This window comes from Streptopelia decaocto (assembly GCF_964273445.1).
Source record: "Streptopelia decaocto genome assembly, chromosome: 2".
NCBI lineage: Eukaryota > Metazoa > Chordata > Aves > Columbiformes > Columbidae > Streptopelia > Streptopelia decaocto.
Window position 1 is genome coordinate 156,455,692 of NC_138655.1, and position 26,849 is coordinate 156,482,540.

Consider the following 26,849-nt stretch of genomic DNA (forward strand, 5'->3'; position numbering starts at 1 on the left):
TGAGCGGGCACTGGGCATTGCGGATGCCGAGGGCGGGCTGGGGGGCGTAGGAAGCAGGAAAATGGGCTGGGGGCACAGGGGAGGCTGAGAGAGAAGCAGCAACAGCCGAGAAATGAAAAGCGAAAAGCCTGGCTGAGAAACATGAAAGGCCTTATGTTCCTGAAGGAATTTCCAGTGCAGGTTTCCTTTATTCAGTAACATTCACTGAAATAATTTACTGAAAGCTCTGAAGTGAAATTGTTTAGTGTGTGTTCCAAACTGGTGAAGTGTGTTTCACAAAGGCCTTTTCTTCCTTTTTGCATGACTTGAGTAGAAAACACTTTTTTCATAATACGCCCAAAGAAATTCTCTATATTCCTTTTTCTCTTCCCCGCCCCACGTGTCTTTCTTAAATGTTCCCCTAAGAATTAAGGCAGTGACATCCCAGTTCACGTTGGGGGAGCACCCTGTTGCTGGGAATTTGCTTTCAAGGGTTTATAATCCATGTATACCGAGTTATTGTGGGGGCTTATGTATTAAAAACAAAGAGAACCTGATCTCTGAAGAGCAAAGAAAGCCCACTAAAGGAAAATTGCACTGGCTCTTAAATGAAGATTGGACCTTTTTCCTCAGGTAGTCCCTCAATTTGCTGCTGGGAGTGCAACCCATTTTGGTGCTTTCTTGTAGAATGTGGAATTACGGATACTTGGGCTCTCTCCCTTTCTCCCGTCTTCCTACGCTCAGCAGCAGTAGCAAAGGTCTACAAAATAAGAAAATCACAATATAGTGCCTCCGCATTTGAAATGTGGAACAAGGAAACAACAAAGTGTTCTTTTAGAAGTTTATGAAAATATTTACAAATTTATTTAAATTATTATCCCGTTAATATTTCCAGCAGATAAGAAGACTGGAGGTCTATATGTTTTTAAAAAAGGCAGGAAAATGTACCCATCTCTTGAACATTGACGCCAACAGGAAGCCCATAGAAACTTATATAAGGAAGTGTAGCAGCACTACGTTATCTCCTCACTTTTTTGGGTATTTGAATGCAGCCCTCATTTTCCTGCCTTACTAAGACCTCGGTCATGGCTGCTTCTTATTTAAATATTCTTTGCCATAGATAACGTGGATCAATCTGTGAGTTGTTTTGCTTTGTTTGTTGTTGTTTTTTCTTTTCTTTAATGTTAGTGCCTGAGGGTGTAATTTTGCCTTTGTGTGACGGTCACGTTTATGAAAAAAGACCAATCAGTCTTTTGCAGTTAATATTGATTAGCTTTAGTCAAGGACAGGTTCTCATTATGCTTTGAGCATTATAGGAATAAAAAGGTGTCTTCCTTGCCTTCAGAAGCCTGTTCTTTAATAGATAACACACAAATAAATGGAAAAAATACCCCTGTGGGACAAGCTGGGGGGGTATTTGCTGAGCTGTAGCATTGGTCAGTGTTAGACAATTGACTCTCATCTTGGTTTCTTAGCAGTTTCCCTTTTAAATAGTGTTTTAATTAAACATATATTTTGAATTTTTCATGGATGTGGGTCACATGCTTTTTTTTTTGAATGAGAACTTCAAGATTCAGTCTCTAATGAAATCAGAGTTATAAAGTGGCTTTGATTATTCCAATCAAAAGAGTGAGTAATATTTTTCCTGCTAATTTAAATTATATGATGGGTTTTCATTTGGTGTTTTCCCCCATCCTCAAAAAAAATCATCCAATTGTGTTTTAATTTGAAATTCAGCGATACTTGTATTAGTCCATTGGCATCAATTTGCTTTTAAGCAGTAGCCTAAAAACTGCTCTGAGATTGGTGCACTCAGCAGCTTGCAAAATCAAACCATTAGCAAAAAATAGTTTTGAACTCCCTAAAGATTTTGTTATTGACTTCCATTAGTCTAAGTTGTGTCCCCGAGGTGCAGGTTGAGCATAAATATTGCAGGCAGCAGTATGAAGTAGTCCCGTTAATGCAGGTGTCCTTGAGTGGGTTTTTAATAACATGGAACAAATCAAGCGTGAGAGAGAAACCTTACGAATCCTCACAGATGTGGGCCAATGTGTATAAGGCTCGGTGATCAATGCAGACTTTATTTGCATTAAAGCTGTTTTTCCTGATGATCTAGACTACTCTTGATAGTCAGCTCTTTATGCGAAAGAATGAATATTGTTTATTTTCATTTATATAATAGTCCTCTCCATTCTGCAGATCTGACCTGATAATAAAATGTAGGCAGACAATGGTAGGTCTGCCGCCAGTAATGGACTTGTAGGTGTTCCATGAGTCATGGTCATGATTAATATTAATAATAAGCATCCTATTCACTAATATTAATTGGGAAGTGATGAAGTGTCATGTTCTCAAATCAGCACTTCCTAAATGCTTTTTTACTGTTGTTTTTTTTCTTCAGTGATACTAAAATATTTCTTCAAAGATGTCATCTCCCTCTTCAGTAAATGAGGAGGGGAATGTAGCTGCTACAAATTAAATAAATAGACAAATAAATAAATATTTGCTTCCAGGAATGTCTTAACATGGGTAAAACACCTTGATGCACCCAGAATACATTGCTGTGACAGATACAATGAGAATACTTGTATTCAATCTGCAGTCTAGACAATTGTTTATAATACTGCAGGTTTTTCCACATCTGGCCATCTCTCTTCTAGTTTTTAATTCATAAAATAGTATTTCCTCGTGTTTAAAAATTATTCCCACCTCCTGTTTCTGTATGAAATTGCCTTGCAAAGAACTGAGTGGCAGATTCTGCAGAGCAAAGCGTGAATCTGGATCTGAATAAACTGTCAAATATCCAAGCAAATACTGGTGGGTATTTTTCCTTTCAATTTCTGCAGGTTGTTCTGGCAATATTAGGTATTATTTGTATGGTATTTCCAGGGAGATGTGTTGACAAATCATAAACTTTAAAGAGTGAATAGAGACTTTTAGAAGAGTAATCCAAGAAGACAGTTCAGTTGCTGTCATCATTCTTTGAGCTTTTAGAGGAAATGCTTCTTTTCCAAAATGGAAATGGATTTGATACGTTGAATAGGTAAGAGTTTCAGGTTTTCCAAATGTCATACCAGGTGACTTTTTAATGAGAGTAACTTGAAATAGATGGTGAATTGTTGGGAAGACTGTTACCCTTACACATCCATCACATCCGAGTGTGCCTTGGGCTCCTCCAGAACGTTTGCTTTCTGTCAGACCTAAAATATTGTGATGGATAAATCCCCCAGTAAAGGTCGGACCTGGCAACAATGCTCACTTATCTGAGAAACTAAAAGGTCAGAATACTCAGGGTTCTGGTAAGACGAGAAGCTGAGCATCACAGTAACGTGTGGTTGTACTTCCCCTCTTCATTTTATGTGAGCCTGTTGTGTTTGGTGCTTCAGGAAGCTCGTCTCTGTAGGTAGGTGCGCTGTTACGCTCTTATGCACCTTATTAACCTTCGCTAAACTCCTCTGATTGAAATAAATCCATTTTGTGGTAAGCCGTCTCTTGCCTTATGGGTGTTTTTAGTGAAGTATCCATCCTAGTACTGTGACAGCATTGTTATCTTAACAGTAGCAGGGAATTAGGATCATCATCTGATGCTAAGATTTCCATGCCATCTGATAAAAATTGATTTTCGAAAGCAGTGATTGAATCTTGATTGTTTCAACCATCTGAAGCGTCTCTAATACTATTGGACCACGCACATGAATTAGCTGAGCAGCCTGTGTCTCTTGAAGAGCTTATTTGTAGATGATTATAATTATTAAGCCTAGGAACCACAGTGAAGTAGAGTTTCCACTGTGTTAGGGTGGGGACAGTGTGTGTTCAGGACTCATAACCTCTCTGTGGACCAACAGCTCTGTGCAGAGCTGAGAATCCTAAATACATCTGTCAGGATCTCAAGCTGGCTCCTGCTCTTTCTCCAGGCCCATGTCTCTTGTGGTCCCACATTATTTCCTCTTCACTAGTTCTGATGTATTATTCATGTTATTTCAATGCAGTTTTAACTTTTGATAAAGGAAGGGGATTTCCCCATTTTACTGGAAACATGGTGAGAAAAAGCTTTTAGGACATTATTCTAGACCTAGTTTAGCTGGAACTGGATAAGAATAAAAACAGCAGAGTCTTGTTGGGCTGTCATTAGAGATTAAGGAAAAGCGTTGTGAAGAAATAGGGCTGTGCTTCGTTTGACTGTATGCTACATAATCAGCAGAGCTTTATCTAGCTGGGCCTTACTCCTTCAAGAGTGTGAGAAGCCTGTTGTACATGGCAACATTAAAAACGACAACAAATCTTGTAGTGGAGAAAAGGAATTTTAATGGAAAAGAGACCAGGTGGGAACTGGTGCTGGAACAGAGGTAAATATGTACATTTACTAAGGGAATCTGTGACATATAAAGCATAACACTGTTTCCTGGCAGTTTTTTTCCATTCGATAGCACTAATATCTCTATAATTAAGAGCGATGGAAGTATTTAGAGGAAAACTGTATACTATTATAAACCATTCTTTTTTAATTGAACAGCTGTAATTTCTACCAATGGAGCAAACTATATTATAAGAAAATGATTATTAGCTTAAAATGCAAAGTTAAGTGAATGCAAAATTAACAAACAGATGGCGAAGAATTATTGTGCTTTATTTTCCTCCTGGGTAAAAGGGCTCATGCGTGATTGTAAAAATGTCATCACACTTCGTAAACCTGAAAGCAAACAGAATTTGCAGTTGTGCACATCTGTTTTGGGACACTGCTAAAGGGTTAGAAGAATCAATGTTGTTTTCAAATAAGGGTGTATTCATCAAAAGGATATCATTTACTTAACAGTTATGGCTTCTGCTAAGCATCAGACTTAATGTTCTGTGGAATTCATTACAAAATTTGGCAGCCTTTTTCCGCACAAGCTACTGAGGCAGCGTGCTGCAGAACGAACCCAGCAGCCCTTTCCTATCCCCCCCTCCCCGAACCCCAGAACAGCAGCTGAATTACCTGCTAAATGTCTGACCAGCACTTTCAGGATTCTAAATTCTAGGTCGGAACGTCTCGCTGCACGATGCTCGCCAAGGAATGGCAGTGATGGAACAGGATGGAGAGACAAGGGGCTTATTTGTTTATTTTGCTAGCTGGTGAATTAAAAAAAGGATTGTGTAATGTAGGGGGATACCGTGTTTAGGGAGGAGGAATGGGAGAAATATGTGTAAGTGACTAATTTAGCCAAATTGAAAAAAGCCTAAACGCCCCAGCCAGATAAAACATGTGAAGCTTTTATTAGAAGAGAAATTATATTAATGTTTCAAGCTGGTAGTTTCAAAGTATGCTGCCTAATTGCTTTATTTGAGCTCAATTTACAAAAATTAGTGAACTGAGGATGTAGGATTTTGTTTACGATGACTCTGTGCCATTTGGAGAGCGCAATTTAGGAACAGCCAAAGAAATAGGAATTATGAACAATAAGGTACTGATTGCAGTCAGTGGGGAAGGAATACTAAGGAGCTGCTCACTAATGAGGAAGGTGTTGAAGGCAGGAAATTCTTGTATTTTTTTATGTCTTTACATAATCCAGAGTTCCTTGTCACCCCATCCCTACTACTGCCTTGTAAATGAAGTGTATCTTTGAGAATATATAGTGACTTCTGCTGACACAAACCTTCCGTTAAACCAAGTCAATACATCTACAAAATCTTTGATAAAACAACGCATTATCAAGACTATAAAATGAAACACACAGACTTAGGACATGCCAGAAGACAAGTTGTCTGCACACAATTAATATCCTTTGCGCACAATTAATATTCCTGGTGCATATGCCTGATTATAGGGTCTCTAATTGTGTGATCATGTACTTAACAGCGAATGCCTGTTGCAGTCCATAGGATGGACGTTGCTGTCTCGGTAAAACCCTCTTCAATATCCCATTTTTTCAGTGTTGTTCAACGTGTAGGTATGTAGACTATTCAGATACTGCTGAAAGGAAAGAATTACTCATTTCCGCACGAGTTTTTCTATGATGTTTCTACTATAATAAACATGCGAATAAGTTGTCTGTAAATTTTTCCAAATAGCAGATTTATGTGACCTTTTTATGCATCTGGGGCTCCACTCTCCCCAAGACAATTGGTTTATTGTTTTTTTTAAACTTAAAAATATCTGCTGATTCAGATGACAAATTGAAAGAGTTTCAAAAATACTCGGACTTACTTAAAAAGTGGCACTGATATTGCAGTTTTTTCTTCACTCTGTTGGAGCTGTGAGTGCACAATCTGTGTAGAAATCCAGGCTGTATTTTGAGGGGGAGAAACCCCCCAAGCTTTTAACAGTGAGCTTAAGGACCAAAATAACTTAAGAAAAAATGTACTTAGTGCCTGCCCGATATCATAAAGGAGACCAATGGAAGATGTGAAATGAGAACTGGTTTGCAGGTCATCATTCAGTTGCCATAACTGGCTTTTTTCACCCACAGGCGATCCACAATATTTGCAATACATACTTTTTTCCCCTCAAATTCAGCACAGTCTTAGAAGTGTCAGGTTTTCTTAAAGCAAAGACTCCTTTTAGGAGGTCTGTTTTACGCACTAAACCCACGTTGGATTGGCAATCCTTTTTGTGTTTTAATGTACATACGTATTTAGTTGTGCATATATGTGTCTGTTGATTCCTTTATGTGTGTGTTGCCTGTAATTGTCTGACCACATCGTTTCCTTGTGTCAGGGAGAAAAAGGAACAGGCAGACCCCCCAGACGGCAGGTTTAAAACTGTAAGGGTGCGTGCAGACCTCTGTTATTTGAGCTGGCCAGGTGACAGTGATACGGCACTCGGTGTCAGGGGACAGTGTGCTTTTCCTCCCTGTAGTCTTCATCCAACTTCATTTGCCTCTGACTTTTTGTTTAAGCTGATTTTTTAGCCACTTCCACTTTTCCTTGTTCTTCCTGCATCTCCTTAACCTTTGTGTGCCCTTTTCCTTTTGAGATCTGTCCCTTCACCATTTCCTGTGCCTTAGCACATCCATTCGCTCAGCTCTTTGTCTATTATCTATTTCTATATCTATTAATATATATATTGGGTCTCTTCCAACCAAAATGATTCTATGCTTCTATAATTTTAGTTAATTGGCCCTTGAAGCGTCATCCCTGCCCCTCCTCAGCTCCCATCTCCATCCATGGTTTCTCCTTCACCCGGCGTAGTTTGTCCTGTTTGTCTCTTTGGCCCCTATTTGTCCATCTGCCCATGTGCAGGAGTCTCTCGTTCCCCAGACAGTATCAAGAGCCTTAGGGATGTCTGCTTTCCATTCCAGTGGCTTATTGTACTTGGGCTTAGAGTATTTATTACAGATTTCCTCTCCCTAATCCTCGTCAGGCTGAAGCAATCTTTGCAGAAGGTACATGTAGTCCGATCGGTGCTAGAAATTGGAGAGGATCAATCATGATTGATGAGAGTGGATTTTTCTGTAATTTTTCACTGACAAACTTTCAACATTAAAAAATAAATAGAGTTTTCTCAAGCTTGGTCACATCTGCATGGATCTGTAGGGTAAGGGCAAAAGTTGCATCCCCCACAATAAAATTCCTGCCAAATTGCAAGTCCTGTGAGTGAAGGGAACATTGGGAACATTAAGATGAGCAAAATGTTTTTCTTACTGACTTTCCTATTCGCAGAAATGGCTGGGAAGTTTTGACTAGGTGTCCCAAAAGTATTTAAGAGAATTTAGGGATGTGTTATGTGAAGCTTTAGCCCAACTTTTTAGCATTCAAACTTTCACGACTAGAACCGAGTTTATATGGAAGTCTGTGGATTTTGCTGTGTTACCAATAGAGAACTCTTGTCAACTTGACTTCAGGTCAAGACTATCATTTCAATTTAGACTGCTCTGTGGATGTGTCTACCTTTGAGCTGTGTTTAGATTCCAATTGTAGGCAATGGAGATCTGGCTGGTATTGTCAGTGGAGCCCAAAAAATGGACACCCACTGCTTGGCTAATTAAATTGCGATGAAGTAAATTCCGTAAAATGACTAAGTCTCTATTAAGTGTAATGGGAGTTAAAACACTTGGCTGATATATAGACAGAAAATTTAGAGCCTGAAGTTCAGATGTCCTCATCAAGCCTTGTGTTGCTTGGACGCACAATGTGATGGTATCAGCAGTAAATCTTTCTCTGGGTCTCTGTTAAATGGCTTTGCAGATGTAATTATGCCAACTTAGCTGTAGCTATAGAGGTTGTGTAGCACACACATAACCTATAGAATGCATAAACCGCTTCAGAATCCTTGTATGTGATTTAAGAATGTGGGAGCTGTGCTGGATTCGACAGAAAGTTGACTCTATCACAGAATCTTCTGCAAAGCCCAGTAAGAGATGCATACAGAAGATCATTAAACAACAAGCGTGTAACAGTGTTTCCCCCAATTATATTTTTTTCAAGCTTCCAACAGTTTGTGGCTCAGACTGTGCTCTGCCAACAAAAAGAAATGTCTACACATACTTCTTAAGACCTTCTGAGCATGAATCAGATGGAACTGGCACAAGAGTCTTTTTTCTGAGCCTGCCAAAAAGCCTTAAACCAAAGCTGATGATTTCTCTTCTTGCCTTGTTTGTCCTCAAGTTGCTGATGCTGAAGCCTCATAATCACTATTTAATTTACGTTAAACATTATTGACCTTCTCATTGTTGACATGCGAACTAAGCAACAGGCTCGTGTGTGCCCTCCTGGATGAGAATGAAGGGAATAGTTGGGTTTTGGCTGCTGTGTGAGAGCTTAGACTCGCTCAAAACATTTACATTATGGTAAATCTTGTAGAAAGCATCAGGGTGAATTAAAAAAAGTACCTTTTCTCATGAAAGTGTGAAAAAAGCAGCGGAGTCTGTGGAGGAAATCGTATGCGTGTGGTTATTCCACTGGCTTAGATAATGATGGGAGAATCCCGCTCCAAGGCACACGAACCCTTGTGAGGAGGTTCTGAACAGCAAGGGATTGGGAACATTGCAGATGGTATGAGGAAGGGTTTGTGTGCCCTAAGGTTCGCACATTTTGCTCTACGTGTTTCAGGTTATCAGGTAAAACACATCATCTCCATTAGCAAACGTGCTTCTTACAGCTTGTTAACCTATCACAACTATTATGAAAAACACCCTTGCAAAACATGAGTTGTTCCAATTTTTAGATGCCTTGATATCAACACCATTTATTTAATGTAGCTTTTTCTAAACGTGGAAAAAGGAAACAACTGATGGGAAGGAAAAAACAAAGCAGTGAGTTGTGGAGAGCTGGAATGTCCACACTTCTGTCCAGATGCCATATTTTAGCAATGGAGTAGTAAAGTATTTGTTACAGAGTTTATTTAGCAGAGGTGGGGTTTTTTTAGTAAATTAATATACTTTTGTTGTTCACATCCTTACTTTCTTGGTGAAGGTCAGTGAATTGTAATAGCTGTTTACTTGTTCTTCGGGGGTCATGGCATGTGGCCTGGTTTCAGAGAACTGTTGGCTTCTAGTCCTGGAAAAGTAACTCTTCTCATCAACAGCTGTTGCCAAAAAAAAATCCCTTTGGGCCTTTATTTCTTCAGACTGCTTTATCTCTCTTATAAATTCAGCAAATGTTGATATTCTGTGGTTTTTATTTGCTTCAGATTATATATACTACATTGTTTTTAAAGTGTGTGTTTTACTTAGCTGCCAAATGCTTTTCATTGCCAGTGCAGTTTAGCAGATGGGTTTGAAGGGTTCAATTAAATGTAATTTGGGCTTCCATTTTTCTTCCATCGTCTTTACACGATTCCTTAAATCAACATCAACATTTTTTCAAGGCTTTGCAGTAATCCTGTAGTTTGCTTTTTTAATAATAATTTCATCATTTAGTCATATAACATTTGGAAAAAGCTGTATCCTGATTTTACATTTGTTATGTACCGTTGTTGATTGGTGGTTTTGAAGAATAGATGTGACGTTTAAAAATACTGTAATACTGCTATTTTAATCCATTATTCTCCGCTTTTAGTAAATGTTAGATTCTTAGAGTTCTTGCAGTTCTTTCAAATTTTCTTTCCCGATTAGATAATTCTTAAGGGTTGATTATAGGATCTGACAGAGTCGCTATTGAATATTTCCTTGACATGTCTGTTTCTTACTGAGTAATATCTGTGAAAAGTGTGCAACCCATCAGAGTGACCTGGGGTTGGCGTCACCTCCCCGGGCTGCAGGAGTGTCAGGTACCAAACAGCACAGGGGCCTGTGTGCTGGTCATCAAACTGCAGGCTTTGGGCTGTGGTTTTGTGATTTCACATCTATATCCAGGATTTATCTTTTACAACATCCTCAGTGAGTGTTTACTGGATATATTGCTTCCTAAAACGAGTTGTTTTCTGTGACTTTGTTGGTCATTCGATGTAATTTCTGTTGCTACCTTCTTCACTTGCTTCAGGAGCTCTGTGTTATTGTTTGCTTGTCTTGTCCCCTCTCCTCACCTCCACATTTTGGTTGGTAAAGTACCAGAATCCATCTTTTCCATCCTGTTGGTAGATGATAGAGACATGGGGAGAGGTTCCAGAAGGACAGGGAACTGCTGGAGAGAGTCCAGCGCAGGGCAACAAAGATGCTGAAGGGAGTGGAGCATCTCCCGTGTGAGGAAAGGCTGAGGGAGCTGGGGCTCTGGAGCTGGAGAAGAGGAGACTGAGGGGTGACCTCATTAATGTTTATGGATGTATAAAGGGTGAGTGTCAGGAGGATGGAGCCAGGCTCTTCTCGGTGACAACCAGTGATAGGACAAGGGGCAATGGGTACAAACTGGAACACAGGAGGTTCCACTTAAATATGAGAAGAAACTTCTTCTCAGTGAGGGTGCCAGAGCCTGGCCCAGGCTGCCCAGGGAGGTTGTGGAGTCTCCTTCTCTGCAGACATTCCAACCCGCCTGGACACCTTCCTGTGTAACCTCATCTGGGTGTTCCTGCTCCATGGGGGGATTGGACTGGATGAGCTTTTGAGGTCCCTTCCAATCCCTGACATTCTGTGATTCTGTGAGACGTCTTGCAAGTCTAGACTAGACTAAGGATTGTAGCAGAGGAATGTGACAGTAACTCTCCTTAGTGACCCGCTCTAATTTCTGTACCGAAGCATTTTACCTTTTTACACTGCAGTGGTGTTTAGCATAAAGTAATATTTTTTCTTTCTCTCGTCCGTGAGTTGTGGTGCAGGCAGATATTTTCTGAAGAGATTAATTTCATCTGGTTTCAAGAATATCAATGTAACTGTTAACATTGGCAGCTTTGTGATCTGTATTTTCGTATGGGCTGCTTTTGATACCTGTGGACAACTTGTAGCACTATTTCATGCCCAATTTCATGCCAGGCTTTGAAACACAGAAGAATTATGGTCATAAATATTGCCCGTATTCTACGAATTACACAGATGCACTATGTAACTTTTCTTCGGTTTGGTTTATGTTCCTATTTGCATGTTACTTGACACTTGAGCTAGTAATCAAACATGCCAGTGTTAGTATTATATTTTGATTATGAAAAACGAGCTCAGTTGTTGCCGTGTGTTATCTGTGCCTTCCTGTGAGCCACTGACCTGGTTTTTCTTAAGTTTACTCCAAATCTCTAGCCTTAAAAAGTATCGTTGCCTTGGTGAAAAAGTGCAAAAGCATGTTACAGAGCTTGAGGGGCTGGAATGAACCCAAGAAAGAAAAGCGGCTGATTACTGAATCAGAAAAGTGGGGGTGATCTTTTACAAGCAGACTGATGGAATCTGTTCCCTCTTGACTAGAGAACTGGAGGGTTATTGGGTAGTTCTTTCTGAGAAATTATTTCTCTACATACATGATTATGGTTTCGTGCGTATTTGTGACTTCTTGAAGTTTGGTGGTGATATTTGTGTAGCCTTGAAAGGAGAGGCGAGAAGATAGTGCGAGGTTATGTAATGCATTATCATCCCAGGGAGAACTGTATAATGTTAATAAGATTTTCAGTAGAACACTGTATTTCATTTCCATTTGTGTTTCTGATCGCGGTATCGACAGTTTTACATTGCAGCTTATGGAGCTATGTGGGTTTTAGTTACAACCTATTGGCAGTGTAGTGTGATCTGCCTTTATTCCTCACAATAAGCTCCAAGCTCTTTAGTGAAGGCGTAGCTCAACTTAGAAAACATAGAATAAAAATGCTTTGCTGTGACAAGAAGAATCTCGATCATCAGGGTGCATTTAGAGTGGGTTTTGTTGAACTTTTTAAGTTGGAAAAATCTGGGAGTCCTGTTGAAAGAGTCAGCTGGGTTTCTTCTCAATATCTACTCAGTTGTGCTGGCTGAGGTGTTTGCCTGTTAAATGAGCCTGGGAAGCAGATTTGGCTGAAAAACTACCAACAAAATCAGGTTTTGAACAAGTTGTTCTGTTTGTCTTTCAGCGATGTGCATATTGTAAGCACCTTGGAGCCACTATCAAATGCTGTGAAGAGAAATGTACCCAGATGTACCATTACCCTTGTGCTGCTGGAGCAGGCACATTTCAGGATTTCAGTAACTTGTCCCTCCTTTGTCCAGACCATATTGATCAGGCTCCTGAAAGATGTAAGTACTCAGTATTCAAACGGTACCATTAGTACCAGGTTTTATGAAAGCGGCTCTGTGGTAGGACCGGCTTAAGAGCCCTTTTAGACCTGTTTTCGTCATTCACATATCCCAGAATTCACGTGTGTTCAGGTATGAGAAAGGTGCAAGTTCATACTCTTCTGTTTTTAAAGACTGACAGTGTTGCACTGAAAAGTTAGTTGGGTTTTCTTCTTGTTGGTTTTTTTCATGACAGAACATGGGAAGGATTTACTCATAAGGGTTGTCTTCCATCAGGTTTTAGGTCAAATCCATAGACTTGCTTACGTGTCCTAACTCAAGTTACAGCTCCCATACTGCAAACACTTCAGCTAGGTAATAGGTTTAGATCTGTGTTAAGAGCTTTATTTTGTACTTGTTCCAAAGAAGAATTGGTCCTAAAGCTCTCAGTTTTATCTTGAGGAGAATAAAACTGTTTCTTTTGGTAAGACTTTATTGAGATTTAAAATGAATGTCTTTTTGTTACAAGAAGATTAGTTTGAGTATATTAGAAAACCAAATGGAAGGGGCTAGTTATTAAGTATATTAATTAAATTTCAATTTCATAAGAACGATCAAGTTTTTTCTGCGTAAGAACTACTGAAGAATCTCTCGGCTTCATTAGGTTCATTGAATTGTTCGTAATTTTGAACGAAATAATAATTGAAAAAATGATTTCTCTGTAGCAAAGGAAGAAGCAAATTGTGCAGTGTGCGACAGCCCTGGAGACCTCTTGGATCAACTCTTTTGTACTACCTGTGGCCAGCACTACCATGGGATGTGCCTGGACATACAAGTCACGCCTTTGAAAAGAGCAGGTTGGCAGTGTCCCGATTGCAAAGTGTGCCAGAACTGCAAGTAAGTGGGATTGGAAGGGCAGGGAAGAGGATGGGGTGAGATCTGTGCGCTCTGATTTTAAAACATCTATTTATTTGCCCAGATATATCTGTTATCATATTATATTAAGTAGCTGAACAAACCCTTGTGTTGGGAGCGTTATTATAAAAGAGCTGAGCCGGAACTCCAGCACATTGTACCCCCATAGTCATCATTCTCTTGGTGGGTTCTGGAGAGCAGCAAAACCTTCTGATGTTTTCCTCCTTTTATACAAGAGGGTTTTTCTCAAATTTACCAGATTAACAAATTAAAAGACAATGTTTGGGCCGTGCATGTACCATGTACCAGGGAGGTCCCTTGCATTAGGCCCTCTATGCTATTTCATAATATCTTTCAGAGCCAGTTAATGAGTCATTATGAAAATAAAAACGTGGCTTAGTTGAGCAAAGAAACAAAGTGACATGAGTGACCATGATTGAATTGTTACACCAGACAAACAGTGAGACAATGAAATGTTGTTGCTTTATTAGAAGTGTTCAGTTAGAAAACTCTGACCACTTGTACGCTTGTTCTCATATAACCCGATCCGATGGGCACTGCAGGGTGCTTGTGATTGCTTGTTGTGGTTTAAAGGCCTTACTAGAAAAGAAATAAGAATTTTGTCCAGCTTTAGTCATAGCAGCTGGGACAGTATGAAGGAAAAAAGCTACTTCACTACCGCCTCATGTAGCTGCTCAGCCAGCACTTTGCTGCTTTACAAGCAGCGCACTCGCCCTTTCGGATTCACCACTTTAAAGGTTGTTCCCTGATACCACCCAGCTGATAGCAAATGCCAGCAGTGAAGGTAATAGTGAAGCACGTTCTAAAAGGTATCCCTAAAAACGTCATACTGGGTAATTACCGTATTTGCTAACAAACCCTCTTTCCAGTGGAAAAGCAGAAGAAAATGGGATGTTTTCACACCTATTACCTTACACAGGTTGGCAGTTTTATGCCAGTGTTGAAGAACAGCACTTTAATAAGCATATCTCCATGCAGAGAGAGAGCTTTGACTGGTTTTTAAAATACCAGCTCTCCCAGGTAATGAACGTACTTAGTATGTGTGATGCCTTATGTTCTGAACTTACTCAGGTAAATCTTGTTGCATACTTATTTATTAAATTAAGTGATTTAAACTAAGGCAGAACACAATGCATTTAGATATTACCAAACTGTGTGCCTTGTTGTCTGCAAATTTATTTTATCACTGTAATTTGTGCTCTTGTAGTCATATTGTTTAACATTGTAGGTGCTCTGATAGTCAAGAGGTGGTGGCTTATTTTCTTCTTAGGAAAAAATAGGCTGTTTGTAGGAACAAGTACAATTGCATCTTCTTTTCAGAAAGAAATAAAGTACATATTGCAGATTTTGAACTGATCTCAGTACAGAAAGGCCAACAAATCTCCCTGTATGTGTGGACTGATTTCTAGAAGCTGGAATGGTTGCACAGGCTCAGCACTTGTTAAAGTAATCATAGTAATCATAGGGCATATATCTTTGGAACTGTTGCTAAGTGGTATTCATATATTTTCATGAGCTCGGCTCTGTGTCTTTGTGTTTAAATTTTTCATTAAGTAGATCTTTTTATTACAGCTTCTTTAAATAATGTTACTTTTCATAGACATTCTGGGGAAGACAACAAGATGTTGGTGTGCGATACATGCGACAAAGGCTACCATACTTTCTGTCTACAACCAGTTATGGACGCTGTGCCAACAAATGGTTGGAAATGTAAAGTAAGTCGAAAGGTTTCAGAATAATTCCTTGTCTTTATAGGGTCCCAAATTTTGTTATCCACATTATGCTGTTCTAAGTGTATTGCGAATGGCTGTTGCTTGTAGTTTCTGAAGGAATCCCGTTTGTGTTTCATTGTGAGGCCTACATAGGATAGTAAATCAGTCCCTATGGGGGAAAAGAGAAGTGGAGGATCCAGACAGAAGTAGATCACCTGCACTTAATCAAAGCTGCCCTAATGACCTAGAGTAAACTAAAATGTATGCTGTAATATGTGTAATCTATACTCAAAGGCTCTCTAAATTCGACTACTACTGGCTCAATGGTTCCTTTGCATTTCAGGAGGTCAGGATGAATTTGTTGTTTTATCAGTAACTTTGTAAGTGTAGGTAATAATAAAAATATGATTTCAGCGTAACCATGGGACTCCCTGTATGTGAGATGTATGTACTTTCATAGTCAGTTTATGGCAGCCGTAAGATGATGACTGAGGTTAGGAATAATAAAGTTTGGTCTCATAAGAAACAGCCTCCCTGACTTCCAAGTCAAGGAGTAATGTAAGGAAACTGTTGTTGGTGTTGCACAGGATCTTCACGCTCCATTAGCAGATCCTGCATAATTTCTTAATGTAATCAAGGACAGAAACTTTGTTTAATTTAATTCAAAACAGGAGAATGTCAGTTAATGGCAGTGCTATCACCTTGTGAAATATCATAATTAACAACTAAATTCTTGTGATCTCTAGAACTGTAGAATATGTGCTGAGTGTGGCACACGAACAAGTTGTCAGTGGCACCATAATTGTTTGGTATGTGACAGTTGTTACCAACAGCAAGACAACTTATCTTGTCCTTTCTGTGAAAAACTGTGCCTCCAAGACTTCCAGAAAGATATGTTGCATTGTCACATGTGCAAAAGGTAAGAACCCTCATTTTTGTTAAAGTGTAGTAAAGTGCCTAAAGCTTATGGTGAGCTGTATGACGTGGATGCATTTCTGTGCGGGGTGTGGGCTGTGTTTGTTTGATGTACAGTGCTATAGGATCTTGTTGCGCAACATCTTGATCCTTCAGCCCTGAATACAGTGAACAATAGTAGCTAATCCTATTTTAATCTTAGCAAATAAGTATTAATTGGCAGTTAACTGAGCTATACAGAGAAATATGTGCTGCTGCTTTGTATGTTGAATCTATTTTGTGAGTAAGCAGACTAGAAGAGTTGTCATCCTAAATTTAAAGACTTGTATAAACAGGATTGTTTGCAATAGTCTGTTTTTGTTAATTTTTCAAGTAGGTGTTCTCTGTTTAATTTTGTGGGATTTGCTATGCCAGTAATTGAAAGAAAAGCACTACTGAGAATCTTGTAAGAATGTAAGACTGTTTCATATTCAGTGCTATTGTATCTTGCTGCGCAACGTCTTGATGTTGCTGTACACGTTGTGGTGTCCAATTGGCTCTAATGACAGTTTAGTTCGCGTTTAAATTTGTTCACTGCTTGATACACTGATGCATCATGTTTATTTCTCTAAAATACTCCGTAATAAAGCATTGGTCACGCAATTTTTTATTTTCTCAGAGGAATGGAAAACACTGCTGTTTCTTGATTTTTTTACTAGGATATCTTATATTTTTATTATTAAGATCATAGTCACAGTGAATTAATCTCTCCAGGTGGATTCACGTAGAATGTGACAGATCTCCAGGTAGTGAATTGGAGTCTCAGTTGAAAGACTACGTCTGCACTCTTTGTAAACAAGGGGAAGGGGATCAGACTCAGTCCTGTGATGTCATGGACACTTCTGAACTCATTCCTGAACCTGACAGTATAACAGGTAAGCAAATGTAATCTTTATATTTCCAAAATGCTGATGTCAAATGTAAATATCTGCAGCTGTCTCACTAGGTCTGTGGTGAACCAGCCAAACTCATGTTCTACTCCGTGGAGTTCATCTATTCCTTTATTTAGCAGCAGCTTCTCAAGCAATCCGTGGCTGAGCTGCCTTCTCAATGTGCTTTCTGGCTTCAGGACCCTGAATTAGAGTCTACATTTTGTGTGTTCAAACTGATGTTTTGTGGAAATAAATCATTCTCTTTGGTGTTAGCCTGTATATGTCAGTGCATGCCTTTTGAGAGCAGCAAAGAAATTATGAAAGAGCTGATCCTGGATGAAAGTGGCAGTAAGTAAATGTATGTAGGTGATCAGAAAAACTCTTGTCAGTGAACACATGCACTTAAATTAGGAAAAAGTGGTGACTTCAACCTTTGAAAGTCACTTGCATTTTGAAAGGTTGGTACCCAGTTGGACTCCTAGGCAGCGTATTAGGAAAATTTAGGAAGATATCCAAGTAGTATCCAAAACTTACAGAATCACAGAATGTCAGGGATTGGAAGGGACCTCAAAAGATCATCTAATTCAATCCCCCCGCCGGAGCAGGAACACCCAGATGAGGTTACACAGGAAGGTGTCCAGGCGGGTTTGAATGCCCCCAGAGTAGGAGACTCCACAACCTCCCCGGGCAGCCTGGGCCAGGCTCTGGCACCCTCACTGAGAAGAAGTTTCTTCCCAAATTTAAGTGGAACCTCCTGTGTTCCAGTTTGTGCCCATTACCCCTTGTCCTATCATTGGTTGTCACCGAGAAGAGCCTGGCTCCATCCTCCTGACACTCACACTTTATATATCTGTAAACATTACTGAGGTCACCTCTCAGTCTCCTCTCCTCCAGGCTCAAGAGCCCCAGCTCCCTCAGCCTTTCCTCACACAGGAGATGCTCCACTCCCTTCAACATCTTTGTTGCCCTGCGCTGGACTCTCTCCAGCAGTTCCCTGTCCTTCTGGAACTGAGGGGCCCAGAACTGGACACAATATTCCAGGTGTGGTCTCCCCAGGGCAGAGTAGAGGGGCAGGAGAACCTCTCTGACCTACTGACCACCCCCCTTCTAATCCACCCCAGGTACCATTTGCCTTCCTGGCCACTTAACACTGGAAAAACTCCCGGTCTTCTACTGAAGACCCTTTTGAATAAGTAAGAGGTTTATTTGAAAGGCTGAAGTTTGAAGTAATAGTTCTGTTCAGATTTCTAGCTGGTAGAAGCTCTGACAAGCATCCTCTTCTCCCCAAGGAAGAACAGAACTGTCATCTCAACTACTAGGAGTAATCTGGAGCTATTACATCAGAACAGTCATGCCGTGTTTTGTACCCAGGAGAGCACTTTTGTACATTAAAATCAGATTTGGAGCCAATATAAATGATCATTTCCTCAAAGCTGAAATATCACTTTAAAGTTGGCAGAGTCTGAGATCAGTTTTGAGGTGCTAAAAGTAGCATCACCTCATAGTTCCTGGCTTTTTGAACTTTAAAGAGACTTTCCTGAACAGAAAGCTCTATTGTTTGACTTTTTTTGTGCTTACATCCATGGAGGATCTGTTGCTTTTGAGTTAACACGTAGCATGTTCTTTATTTTTCCGGCTCCTACTTTGTCTAGTGCATTTTAATGAATTTTATTAACTGAAAAATCTTTTACGCGAAGAAAAAAATAAGTATTTCCTGTTTCTGTGCTGTATAACGATACTGTCAGCCAAAGAAGCACTCGCTAGCACCTTTTCCATGCAAATACCTTATTTAATGTGGGGAACTCACAGATTTAATATATTGTAGTTCTAAAGTTTAAACTTTAGAACTTCAATGTTGTTGAACAGGTAAGTTGAAGATCAGTGTTCCAGGTGGTGACAGTACACAGAACCTCATATCTATGCAATAAGCCATCATAGTATTTGTATAAATGTTTGCAGCCCTCATGCTACATTTTGTGTTGAATTTAGCAGGCTGGAGTATGAGAAAAGACCCTTCGTATCGCTCAAGTAATGCAGGATTCTGTGACTGGGTAAATTCAGTTGTCACAATTAGTTGTATATAATTGCTTTACAGATATTTTTCAGTGTCTGAAAGATAAAATAGCTTCAGTGTTAATGAGAAAAAGGCTCTTTAAGGAATATTATATAGTCTCCCTAACCTTCTAATTGACCTGATTTGTCCTAACTCCTGTTGTACCGTTAAATATTGTTCTCTTTAACCAAAAGGTCAAACAGCGACAGGAACTACGGATGACAGAGTAATAGAATAAACATTGTATCAATGTTGATAACTTCTTTGCCTCTCTTTAAGCTTGTACAAGTGAAATGGAAATGGAAAGTGGTGGAGAGGATGTGACATTTCAGCAACAGCCCATTGCTGGTGATGGCCCTGGTCAAGAATCAGCTGTTGGATGTGTCACAGACGGTAAGAACGAGATTTGCAGTCTGAGAAAATGCCAGAACCAAACCTTCAGAATCCATTTCCATTCAGTAACATTTGTGATAATTTATAAATTGAAAAAGAAATAGTGCCTGGAAATGGTAGGAGAGAAATTACAACAGTTCTACTATCTGAACTCTCAAGCAAGAGTGCGAAGTTTTTTGCTGAAGAACTATTGTTTTGGAGGCAGAGATAGTTTTCAGAATAGTTGTGGAAGAGAGAATTGTTTCACTTGTTTGGTGGGACTGGCTTTCTCCAAAAGCTGGAAATATAGTTAAATGCTTTTGTACACTGGAGGTTTATAGTAAAAACCACCATTTGTTACTATTTAAATACAGTTTCTCACACTTTCTCGTCAAGTCTTTTTTGTTTGTAGCTGCAAGTAACTGGGTTGCATTAATTACCCTCATTTTTGGGGGGCCACACTGTAGAACTTAGTTCCAGTTTACATGCTTCATGGTTGTAACTTCACAAGTATCTTTGGTTAAGGATTCTTTCTTTTCTTTTTTCCCTTTGTAAATAAAGATAATTTGTTTAATAAACAAATATACTCAACCAGACAGGGTGTGCTGCACTAGCTGACCATTTATGTTCTGGGAATAAATGCATCTTCATACACATGAAATACCAGCCAAAGAAAAGGATACAAATAGAATGGTTGCTGGGTCAAGTCCTCTAAATGTGTTAGTGACTGATGGCAAAGAACTTTCCAGTACGTCCCATCCACCACCAGCCAGTGCTGAGTGGTTCTAAGTCAGCCAAGAAACCTGCATTTAAAGCCATAGCAAAAAAGTATCTTGCAGGTTAGTTGTGATCAACTCTACCAGTGAAAACAGATTGATAATAAAATGCTGGGCTTTGAACTGTGGTGGCTGAGGAGGCTGTAGCAGTGTGAATTTAAGAAGATAATAGAAAGTAAGTGGCCTGTGAGAGAATCGGGGTACATCAAAAGAAGATCTGAAGAACCAAATTCAAAGCAAAGAACATGGTTCTCCATGGAATGGAGACAAGACACTGGAACCCCTTGGTAAAGAAAGTTGGGAATGAAAGGTGCTTGATTTGGGTCATTGAAAGGCTAGACAGATATTTTTGAAAGAAATCCATGACATTAGTAAATTAAAAACCAGCTCTGAGTATTTTTATTTCAGGTGCCTTGCTAAGGTCTGAAAGAGCGATAGGAGGGAAATGTTTTCTTTATTTGTATTTGTCCTGTTCTTCTTAGCTGTCTGCTTTTTGGAAGTGTTGGAAGAGTTGCTTAAAATACATTAATTTATGCTAGCATACGTCTTCAATACGCAGAAATTAAAAAGGAGAAGCTGCTTTTACCTGCCTACCTGGAAATGTGTGTTCAGATTCCTCAAAAATTAACCTCGGGTCTGCTTTCTTGTAATTTACTCTGCCGTGTTCCAAGGAAGAATAATAATGTTCAAACAGTGGGAATATATACTAAAAACATAGACTACTATAAATGTAGATATGAAGAAAGAGATTTATGAAGTATATTTTAAGCTACGTATTAAATTCACGTCAGTAAAGCGATATGTACTTGGTGTACTTGATGTGTACCAAGTACACTTGTTGACCAGTACACCTGTGTAAGTTTTTTGGACTGAGCCTTTAACATGGTTGTTCTTAGTTACAGGCACATCACCAGAAGAAAAGGCCCCAGAACTGGAAACAGAAACCTCTGTCGTAATTAATTTGGCTGAAATGGAAACGTCTCCTAAAAAGACGGCAGCATCTGGTGACAGTCAGCCTGAGAAAACGCTGGAAGCGCCGGAAGGTGTTCAAGCTGTAGTACAGCAGGAGTCAGACAAACAAGTGGAAGAGGCGCAGCTACCACAAGGTAGTGGGGAGGGATCAGAAGTACCCACAGTAGACTCTCGGTCTTCAGTACCTGAGACCATAACTGTGACGCCAGAAATGCAGGAGACTGAAAGTAAAGGAGATATTTGCATCCCCGTAGAACAACAACTGGAAATAATAACAGTGCAAAGAGATGTAGAAAAAGGAGAAACGCGTGAAAAGTCAGAAACACCAGCTCTTCTAGAAGTAGAAACTACTTGTGCAAGTGAAAGTGTTGCAAATAGTTCACCAGTTGGAGACAAACCCATAAAATCACCAGCTGAGACTTACCCCTCGCTTCCCCCGTCAGTTAATATAAACAAGACAAATGTGTCTTCCTCGCCAGATGTTTCGATAGACTTGCATCCCGCGCGGGACGTACAGCACGGCCAGCCCCCCGCCGTGCCGCCCGCTGCCGCGTCCGTGCTCCCAACCACCTACATATCAGTCACTCCAAAAATCGGCATGGGGAAACCGGCCATCACCAAGCGCAAGTTTTCTCCTGGAAGACCCAGATCAAGACAGGTAAGCATGTAGAATATTTCATTCAATATTTATGAAGCACGTAGTTCCAATTTTGGTATAATGCATTAAAATCATCTGGGCTTTAGAACTTTTTTGTTGTAGGTGCCCCATCCCTGGGAGTGTTCAAGGCTGGGCTGGACGGGGCTCTGAGCCCAGGTCTAGTGGAAGGTGTCCCTGCCCAGGGCAGGGGGGTCAGAACTTGATGATCTTAAGGTCCCTTCAACCCAAACCATTCTGTGGTTCTACAATGCATTCTCATAAGTCAATGTGTGGTATTTTTACTTCCAGAAGATAATTTCATGTTAAATAGTTTTAAGACCAGACATCATAAAGGTTCTCTAGTGAGAATTAAAGTTTCTTTCAACTCATGCTTAGAGCAAATTAAAATAAAATTTGTTATATTTTTAATATAACCTCATCTGGGTGTTCCTGCTCCGGCGGGGGGATTGCACTGGATGAGCTTTTGAGGTCCCTTCCAATCCCTGACATTCTGTGATTCTGTGAATACATACACTACAAATGCAGATATACATAATGCTGTACCTTTTAACTTACCTCTCAATATTTTTCATATACATATTTATTTTGGATAGTACAACTCTGTATCCATCACGCTGCCAGATATTTTCTTGATAGACATTTTTAATGGTGGTGTAAATAATTTTGTGGTTTTCTTACATTAGCAAATACCATGCAAGAACTGAGTGGTACAAATTGTCGTGGTTTGACCAGGATTAAATTTGATAAGTGAAATGAATCCTCAGATCTGTCGCCTTCTGCAACATCTTGCTCTATATTCAAGTTGCGTAGTCGTGGGGAAAATGGTTCATCAATCTGTAGGATTTATTTTGTGTTTGCAAAATTCTACACAAAAGTTACGTCAGTGTGACAAATTAGTGTTTCATTTTTGTTCTCATCACAATTAATTTTTAGTCTTTGGGACTTCTGGGTTGGTGATTTCATGCTTTTCTTAATGTTCAAAAAGCTTTTTATATATGGAACGCTTCTTTCCTTTTTTCATGTTCAAAATTATTGATATGTATTAAGAAAATACATGAGAGAGTGTTCTGAAAGGGTTGAGAGTATTTAATAAAGGTAACAAACATAAGCAGTTAAATTGGGAAGGTTTTAGACCAGGGGTGTCAAACTCATTTTCACCCGGGGCCAGATCAGTCTTGCAATTGCCTTCAAAGGGCCCAACGTAATTTCAGGACTGTACCAATGTAGAAATAGTTACATTCATACAGTCCTAAAATTACATTTGACCCTCTTAGGTAGTCTAAAATGAGTTCAGGTTTTCTTTTGGGGAAGTTTATTTCTCTTCTTTTATGTTCCAGTAAGAGCTGTATTCATTTTTCTGTGCTGTTTGCCCCTGCTCTGCATTGGAACCAACATCATGATGCTGGTAATAAAATCAGTTTACCACCTGAGAACCTGTTGAGGAAAACATGAAGGTCGAACCCCAACTGTAAATGCCTGTAGCAGAATAGATACACATCTTACAAAAAAAAAAAGGCTATAAAAATAGCAGTTTGTATATTCTATGTACAGTATAGACATTGATCTATACAGTATAGACATTGGTCTGTACAGCAGAGTAATACTGTATAGTGGTGTGACTAATGCAAATAAAACAGAGCTGAATTACAGTTTAGAAGTCAGGTGTAACACCAACTCCTAGCTGCGATGCTAAATCAATATAATCAGTTCAACAATTTGCACATTATGTTTTAAAATAAAAAGGTATTTAGCAGCTTAGCAGTACCTGTTGTAGAACTGGACAAGTTGCTTGCAAAATTCATGATCTGTCTTGTAAAAGTGTGTTGGAAGTCTGTGAAGGTTTCTTTTGATTTCGGTGATCGGTGTCTTACACTTTAAACACCCATTGAGATGGAATGTGAAGGGAATAGCAATTTTCTGCTAAGAAAAGCATGGGCATGCTTTAAGTCCCAGTGTACTTTCTTATTTTCCGTTGATTATTCAGTTTTAGCACAATTGGCACCTGGTGGAAATCGGTGAAAAATTGTCTTAAGGACTGAAAAAAAGAGAAGACACTGTGGATACTTGATTAGTGAAAAATAGACAGTTTTCCTCATCTTCCACCAGTAACATAAATTCAGCTTAACTAGCTGGTAGGGATTTGGGCTCGGGGATTTATTCAGACTCTTCATCAGGCTGTTTTTAATTTTGTTCATCTATTTTTCCATGTTGGGCATGAAGGATACAAGTCTGGTACCCATAGATAATGTGCATTTTGAAAAAAAGAGAAGCTTATGTATAGTAGGTGTTTTCTAAAACCAGCTTTATTATTAGGACTTCTGTTTCCACTGAGTTTGGGAATTTTGTGTTTGTTTTACTGCAGTTGGATTTTTCTAGGTCACTGTGCAGTGTGGTATATATCATACGTGTAGGCATATATACAAATAAATATATATATGCCCGAAACAATGACAGAACTATCTCAGGCGCTGTACGTTCACCGTGTTAACTTGGGCCTTTGCTGAGGGACTGAAACCTGTTGCAAAGCAGTTTGGAGACTATAAATAAGAGATTTAGAAATGTTCTGTTACAGGTAGGTGCTTTCCTATTGAGCAAGATGCAATCAAGCAAATCCACAGTGAGTAAGGCATGGGGTTAAACGTTTTAGCTTTTGGATTGCACACAGAAATTGGTTTAGTGTTGGGGTTTTTGTGTTTGTTTTTGCTGTAAACATTCAGGTTTTTTAAAGAATTTTGTCCTTTTCCAAATGGAGAGATGCGGATTGGAGCAGAAACCTCTAAATATATTCGATTGCCAAAGAACACTTTGCATTTATATCTAATTGTGCTCAATTTATGTCATCTTAAAAAATGCATTTGCGATTTTTTTGTTAATATTTGTTCCAGTTCTCCGGAGGAAAAAAATGCTGATATTGGTGCCAGCACCCCTATATACATATATATATATATGTATGTCGTCCTTTATAATCAACTCATTATGTATGATTTTAGAAACCGATTGACAAATTGGCAAAAGAAAGAAGCCTCCTATGTGTAACTATAATAATCTTCTTTCTGCTGCTCTCTCCTACCTGTTCTCAATGCTCCCCAGACACCTCATGTGCCAGGGTCTGCTTTGGTTTCTGCTACGTGACAATTCTCTGGGGCAGGTTTGATGGTTTTGTGTCCAGAATAGATGTTCTCTCATGATTCTGGCTTATGGAAAGGCTCATATTGGGCAGCTGAGCAAAGTGCTGCTTTCTGCTGTTCTCTCTTATTTTCCATGGTCCCAGCACTGAAGAAGAGACATACACTTAAAACATTTTAGCCTAACAGTGTTTTACTGCTTGTCTGTCCAGAGATGATCATGTTGACCCCAAACAAGTAAAAAGTGGAGAAAACAATTCTGAAAGCAAAAAATTCTTCTGTGTCACGGTTCAGAATAAAGCAGGTCGGGTGTGGTTCTGGTGTCACTAAAGAGGAATTTTGCGTTCTCAAAAGCAGGTTGATTTTGTGAGTCTGAGGTCTGGCTCCTTCTGCAGACTTAATGCTGTTGCCAGCACTGTGCCCTTGTGGCCAGGAAGGCCAATGGTACCTGGGGTGGATTAGAAGGGGGGTGGTCAGTAGGTCAGAGAGGTTCTCCTGCCCCTCTACTCTGCCCTGGGGAGACCACACCTGGAATATTGTGTCCAGTTGTGGGCCCTCAGTTCCAGAAGGACAGGGAACTGCTGGAGAGAGTCCAGCGCAGGGCAACGAAGATGCTGAACGGAGTGGAGCATCTCCTGTGTGAGGAAAGGCTGTGGGAGCTGGAGAAGAGGAGACTGAGGGGTGACCTCATTAATATTGATAAATATATAAAGGGTGAGTGTCAGGAGGATGGAGCCAGGCTCTTCTCAGTGACAACCAATGATAGGACAAGGGTTAATGGGTGCAAACTGGAACACAGTAGGTTCCACTTAAATTTGAGAAGAAACCTCTTCACGTTGTAGGTGCCAGAGCCTGGCCCAGGCTGCCCAGGGAGGTTGTGGAGTCTCCTTCTCTGCAGACATTCCAACCCACCTGGACACCTTCCTGTGTAACCTCATCTGGGTGTTCCTGCTCCATGGGGGGATTGCACTGGATGAGCTTTTGAGGTCCCTTCCAATCCCTGACATTCTGTGATTCTGTGTCACTTGGTGTCAGGACTTGGGTTATATGATACAGATGTTACCTTGCAGCTGGATGAGTTCTTAGCAACCTTAAATGGCAGTGAAATAGGAGAGAAAAGTCACACTAAAGAGCTTTGGGTTGTTTTTATTGATTAAAGCGGTTGTGGCTCCAATACTTGGTAATGGTGGCTCTAAAGCACAAAGGAACTGTCGTTGCAGAACTAGTTGCTTATCCAGGATTGCACAGGTTTAAAATAAATTCTTTATAAAGAGTCCGGATAGCCTGTGGAACCCAAAGACTTTTAATATATAGTTTACCTTGTTGGAATGTCCTGTAATGGATCCATTGTAATGGATTTATAGATCTGCATAGGAAGAAGACTAGGAAAAAAAAAAATTGTCTGGATCCTGAATATATTGCTCCTCAATTTTGTAAGACACACACGTCACTGGAGTCAGGGGAGTCCATGGAAAGGAATAGTTTCTGATTTGGATTTGTTTTCCTTAAGTTTAATGTATTGTGCCGGGCAGTAGGCTGAATGATTGTCCCTTCCTTCAAAACCTATTATTAGAATTGCTAGTAAAATTCATTTGAATAATTATTCAGTTTTGCTATTAATTGCGAAGTTATGTGTAATCTGAAGTGATTTCCTAGTGTATTGCGTTTGTAATAGGCTTCAGGGATGCATCTACAGCACCACCACATCACTCCTAGTTTGAAAGGACTACAACCCATCTCACAAACAGTGAAGACAATATTCTGCTTAAAAAGGCTTCTCGAGTCCCTCCCAGGGCTGCACTGTCGCTGTTGCTATTGTGACAGCCTCTCTCCCCTCTGCGTTTTTGCAGCCATCGCTGCTTGGGTTCGAAGCAACAAGAGAAAATACATCTTCTAAACAAAATGGGAACTGTGTATAAATC

General features: G+C 39.8%; 1 protein-coding gene across 15 annotated transcripts in view; it reads left to right on the forward strand.

The window, feature by feature from the left end:
- Nucleotides 1-26,849, forward strand: part of KMT2C (lysine methyltransferase 2C) — a 203,464-nt gene that overhangs the window by 99,335 nt on the left and 77,280 nt on the right. For 12 of the 15 annotated variants that reach the window (XM_082046506.1, XM_082046503.1, XM_082046500.1 and 9 more), the window contains 7 exons: nt 12,356-12,518; nt 13,223-13,394; nt 15,034-15,148; nt 15,892-16,064; nt 16,814-16,974; nt 19,304-19,417; nt 21,069-21,802. In XM_082046506.1, coding sequence (XP_081902632.1) covers nt 12,356-12,518; nt 13,223-13,394; nt 15,034-15,148; nt 15,892-16,064; nt 16,814-16,974; nt 19,304-19,417; nt 21,069-21,802 — 1,632 coding nt within the window. Of the gene's footprint in view, nt 1-12,355; nt 12,519-13,222; nt 13,395-15,033; nt 15,149-15,891; nt 16,065-16,813; nt 16,975-19,303; nt 19,418-21,068; nt 21,803-24,277; nt 24,375-26,849 lie in introns of those variants that run through there. The other 3 variants (XM_082046501.1, XM_082046502.1, XM_082046497.1) reach the window with 2 other exon arrangements.